Source organism: Varroa jacobsoni, unplaced genomic scaffold (assembly GCF_002532875.2).
Source record: "Varroa jacobsoni isolate VJ856 unplaced genomic scaffold, vjacob_1.0 scaffold_1454, whole genome shotgun sequence".
NCBI lineage: Eukaryota > Metazoa > Arthropoda > Arachnida > Mesostigmata > Varroidae > Varroa > Varroa jacobsoni.
In genome coordinates this window covers 49,438-54,677 of record NW_019214356.1, presented here as the reverse complement: position 1 = coordinate 54,677, position 5,240 = coordinate 49,438, and the positions used below count along the sequence as shown (strand labels likewise).

Sequence of the window (5,240 nt, the reverse complement as noted above, 5' to 3'; positions counted from 1 at the left end):
AAAATCAAGAAAAATAAAACTAGATGTATAAGTCCAATAGCGTTAAGGATCTCGAAAAAACGTAGGCGTTTTCAATTACGCAGAATCTATGTTTCTTTTTCGAAACTCCAAGTCGTCCAGAAAACTACCTTAAACCTATACGACTTTTTCAGTTAGGTCAATGAGGGCAAACACTGGAAAGAAACCCACCTTCATCGACTTGCGCAAATAAGTCGTATGTTAAATATATAATGGCAGATATGTAATATGAAAAGCCCAGCTTTAAAATCAGCAACAAAAGATCTAACAAATCGAGGGTGCGCAATTAAATCTAGAGTGATTTAAATTACAAATAGCGTGGTACAATTATGCATTTTATCGGCAAAGAGAGTGCCTTAAAGCAAGCTTGTCCGATCGATAATAAACTAACTATAGCTCTATTTGGAACGTTTCTGGATCGATCATACGGCATCCAAGAGTAAGTACTTCTTGCTATGGAACCTAAAAGAGCGTTTGAAGAAGCGCCTATGACATTAAAGATGCTCGAACTGTGGCTAATACGAAATTTCCTTCAAGCGTTTATGATCTCGGCCTTGTACCTGATGGAGGAGACGTCATTCATCATACTAGGACTTAGTATATACGCAAGTCAACTGAAACCGTAAATTGCTAAATCAGCACACAGAAAACAATACGATTTTTAGAGAATCGGCGAACTTACTCACAGCAGCTACTTTGTTTATAACTGGCTCTTTAGTAATTTGAGCTTGCAGAGGGCCCAAATCTTAATCCTCCGGATTTTGTGTGCAGTGCATTCTCCGAAACTGAAAAATCCTCCAAGGAAATGACACTTGTGTTGAAAAAAAATCTGTCAAAGTCGTCTTAAATTAATTCTTATTAAACATTATACATTTGCCAATTTTCAACGAAATTAGTGCTTATAAAAGGTGGCTTTATAGTTCTCAGATTAGCTGGCATGTCCAGTATATGATTACAAGGATAGTTCATCTCTTGTGTATTTTCTAAAATCCTGCACATTTAGAACTTGTCGTTCCGAAGTCTCAAATTTTACTTTGACAAGAGTGAGCGTGGATAGGAAATCCAGCTATAAGTGATACTGCCATTAAAGCCAGCGAGAACAACTCACCAAAAACTCGACACCTATCAGCGCCACGATGTCGCGAACCGCAACATGTATCTTTATTATGAGCGTGATAAGGCTTGTCACTGTTAATGGAATGACAACTGTCTTGAAATTTACCAAAAACAATAGGGTGTACCATGCATACATGCTGATAGTACAGGAGAGGCATGCATGGTTTACGTTTAGAGGTGAAACACGAATCAATTATTTTTACTTTATTTGATATACATTTACTTTATGTATGTCATCATATGATCTAGTTAACTTAACTAAATAATTATACAATGCTTAATATACAGAACATTGTTATACGCCTTCTGGTTACTGACAAGTTGTATGTTCAGGACGCTCGCTAAGTTGTTTTTTTTCTTTGAGACGGTCTTTCAAAGACGGGCTTTGTTCCCCCAGCCTTTTCGATGTGCCACTTCAGATTCTGCGGAGTTTCAGCTGACCAAGGCGAATCAATTTTTGTGGTGTCCTGATCAAGCAGATGCGTGTACTTTGTACGGCCTGAGCGACCAAAGTTCTTAACTTGCATGACCTTCGGTAGAACAGACTTATCAAAGTGATCTTCGAGAGTGGGTGCAGAAAAGTCTCTCTTATAAACATCTTCTTCCTTATCTTGCACGAAGAAAGCACCGCGGTGGTAGTATTTCTGCAGAAACTTGTATTTGCCCTTACTTGGACGGTTCACAATCTTCGTGGGGTTGTTCTTTAGCTCACGTAAGCGCTCCTCTTCAGTCATATTGCGAAGTCGTTCAATTTCAAGCTTCTCCTTCTCCAAAGCCTCGCGCTGCTCACGGTCCCGTTTGAGTCGCTTGAGTTCCCGCAGTTTCCACGCCTCGTACGCCGCCTCATCGTTATCATCGTCGGTACAAACGTCATCGATATTGCCAACACATACACCTGTTTTGTTCTCCTCTCTGTTCTCTTCGACCTCTCTTTTCACTTCAGCTTCGACCATCTTCAGCGTCTGCCTGCGACGCTCTTCAGCAGCCCGTTTACCCTCAAGCTCAGCTTCGTAACGGCGTTGTTCAAGTTGTTCTCGCTCTTGAATGGTAACTCTATCCTTTTTACGCACAAATACGGGCTTTAGCCGAGGCGGGCCCTGAAGATCTTCTTCCTCTTCGCTATCAGTGTATTCCTCGTACTCGTCCGATTCATCCTCCTCGGCGGCCTGATCATCATCGCCTTCCGCAGCTCTACGTTCCTCTTGCCTTGCCGCCTCCTCAAGTTCTTCCTGACGAACTCGCTGTAAGGCGCGCTGCTTCATCTGAAGACGTTTGCGTTCACGCTCCTCCTCGTCAAGATCATCACCGTCCGACGAAGATGACGATGAGGAACTTTGGTGCCGTCTTCTACGCAAACCGTCATAGTCATCAGAATCGGCGGCTTCGTTATTGTCAATAATGCGAGCTTCCTGTATCTTGCGGCGTTGCAGACGCCGCAACCGTGGATCGTCAGCTTGGTCACCATCTTCAGCTCTCTGGCGGAGTTCATCGTTGTCGTCACTCTCTGCTGAATGACGACGGCCGGTCATCTCATCGTCTTCATCTTCACCTGATCTGCCATCACGTTCTTTCATCTCGACGTCTTCGCCAGATTTGGCCTCACCTCGCTGCACACCTTTATCATTATCATCATCGGAATCTTCAGCTTCATCCCCCCGAGAAGCATGTGCTCTCGAAAGCTCGCCACCGCGGCGAGACGGTTTTTGGCGCTCGACGATAAAATCCTCATCTGAGCTTTGAGAATCTACAAGATCATTCAAATGGTTAGTAGAAGTAACTGAAATCTAAGGCTTCATTGATGCAGGTATGAAAATTCTCCACTCAGTGTGTACTGCTCGCCATCAAATGAATTAACGTCTGTAGCTAGCAAGCTAATATTATTATTAGAACTGTTCTGTTTCACTCGCAAATTAGTACTGCTACCATAAGTATTTTCTCGAGTTCTATTCTTAAGAAATATTCGTATACGAAAATAGTGAAGGTCCACCGAGCCCAGCGTCTGATAACGTCAATATGATTTTCGTTCGGTGCTAACCTTCACTTCCATCGGGTGCGTATCGGGGTCTGCGGCCAGAAACGTATCTTTGTACTTTCACCTTTTTCATATAAACCTCACCCTAAAATATCTCAGTAATAAGAAAAAACGATGCGTTAGAACGTCATTTTTAGCCTATCGCTCTCTGTCTATAGAACTACTTCTGCTATATGAGTGAAATGCATAGTCGTATATGGACGTAAATCAGCGTGTTTTTGTAGCAGGGGGATGTTATTCTGCTGCGTACTTACCTTGTCATTAACAACTGGGACCGCACCAGCCGTTGACTGAATCAGGCTATTTTGATGTACGACGTCGTCCATTGCGGTAAAGGGTTTTCCTTAGCGGAGTTTCCTGAAAGCTGCAAACGTAACAAATGATCAATCAAAGCTGAAAACCCTGTTATATTGATCGACGATGGACTGTATTACAAAGCTTGAATAGCAGCCGGTGAAAACATTTAGAATGCCTATTTATCTTCAAACGTATGATTATCAAGTCCAATACAATGGTACTCAACTGATGAATGAAATCGTTATTGAATATTATAATAATATCGAGTGTATGGCTGCGTACAGTGTGATATTTGAATCGTTTAATATTTACAAAGGTAAATCCGTTTGTCAGATTACAACGACAGATAAATGATGTCCGAGATACGTTGAGCTATAAGGCGTACTATTAAGCATATTTCATATTTACATTGATTGATCCTGTTTTTTTGACATACACGACTTAAAAGCACTGCAACATATTCGATAGCTTGTTCAGGAACGAATACATGCTTTTAGCCGGGCGGACCAAATCAACGATCTATGTAACACATCACAATTAACATCACCGTCCACCGTTTATATTGAAAAAAAAAAAAGTCTAATAATTCGAAGCACAATGGTGGTGTTTTTTGTTTACCAGTGTGCGTTCGATGGTCCTAAACCACGCTTGGTTTTGCTCTGTTTCGAAATGATCTTGCCTGTGGCGCGAAACATTTAGACATACAGTGCGAACAGGGTATTGTAAAGAGGAAATCGAATAAATGCTCATCAGAAGATAAAAATTATGGTCACATTAATTCATATCCAGTCTTTAACTTTAAGCGTTTTCTTAATCGCTTTGTCCTCCATCTTGGCAATTCTAACGTCGATTTGCGGTCTACCACGCACAACACTTGCAATTTCTAAAGAAGCTTAGCGAACAAAACAACAGAATCTCCTGAAAACCTGGAGTTTCAAAGCCACTCGACTGAAGATATTCAACTAATGTAATAGATATATTAGTTTACCGAATCGAGATGAAGACACTGATCTCTTGTATTTTTAGCCATGACAGGCAAATAAAGCGCTAACAATGCAACGAACTTGGCTTCCAGAGGGATAAATAAAAAAATCTCAGTTATCTTAGTTTTTTTTTTTTGTGATCGGGATGCAGTTATCTCAGACGCCCCAATTAACGACCTAAACTAAGTTTATTTGTCGGGAAAACTTTCGACCTAAAACAAAGGTATTATTCAAATACGATTCAAATTCACTACCGAATAAAAATAGCACCGATAGTACTGAGGCATAAAACATCGGTATTCACACATTGTAAAAACAAAACGCTCACTTTTTACCAAATTGACCCTTTGATCCTTGCCAATAGAGTAAGTTTAGAATAAACTTACTCTAAGTCTAGAATAGACTTATTTATATAGATTATAGTTTATTATAGATCTACCTTTCAAAGCATAGCTTACCTTTGCGAAGAAAGGAGTAACCATATTTAAAGCTAACATTACAGGCAAATATAATCATACTTTAGGAAACATGTCTGCCGGCTTTTTTATTCGCTTATTTATTATAATTTATATTATTATGAAATTTTTCTCTCTCTGAACCTGGGAACTTGCTTTAATTTTACTTCGACAACCGTTTACCTCTGAAGATTATTCGACTTGGGTATGTTGTTCCCAAATAGTGAGAGCGTCTAGTCCGCCTTTACCAAAACCTGAGAATGCCGGTGACAGTTCTTATACAAGGTATTGTCCCAAGTTGCCATGAAGTTTCGCAGTTCTATGGTATTCCTTGCGACC

At 40.5% G+C, this 5,240-nt stretch overlaps 1 protein-coding gene across 4 annotated transcripts; it reads right to left on the bottom strand.

Annotated features, from left to right (window-relative positions):
• Positions 1–1,143: 1,143 nt before the first annotated feature.
• On the bottom strand, positions 1,144–4,098 carry Mfap1 (Microfibril-associated protein 1). 4 transcript variants are annotated; one of them, XM_086972400.1, is made up of 4 exons: positions 4,082–4,098; positions 3,421–3,530; positions 3,170–3,251; positions 1,144–2,878 (listed from the first exon to the last, which is right to left on the bottom strand). In XM_086972400.1, exons 2-4 carry the CDS (start codon positions 3,490–3,492, stop codon positions 1,476–1,478), a joined length of 1,557 nt encoding a protein of 518 aa, XP_086828526.1. In that variant the 5' UTR covers positions 3,493–3,530; positions 4,082–4,098; the 3' UTR covers positions 1,144–1,475. The 4 variants fall into 4 exon arrangements, with proteins under 4 accessions (XP_086828526.1, XP_022705995.1, XP_022705996.1 ...); XM_022850260.2 differs by lacking the exon at positions 4,082–4,098 and adding an exon at positions 3,872–4,075; XM_022850261.2 differs by lacking the exon at positions 4,082–4,098 and adding an exon at positions 3,900–4,075.
• Positions 4,099–5,240: the final 1,142 nt, after the last annotated feature.

Excerpts from the sequence above, each read along its gene's own strand:
- Mfap1 (XM_086972400.1), bottom strand. The coding sequence starts at position 3,492 with ATGGACGACGTCGTACATCAAAATAGCCTGATTCAGTCAACGGCTGGT. Across the intron at positions 3,252-3,420 it reads TCCCAGTTGTTAATGACAAG|GGTGAGGTTTATATGAAAAA; the intron begins GTAAGTACGCAG and ends GAGATATTTTAG. Across the intron at positions 2,879-3,169 it reads CGCACCCGATGGAAGTGAAG|ATTCTCAAAGCTCAGATGAG; the intron begins GTTAGCACCGAA and ends ATGATCTTGTAG.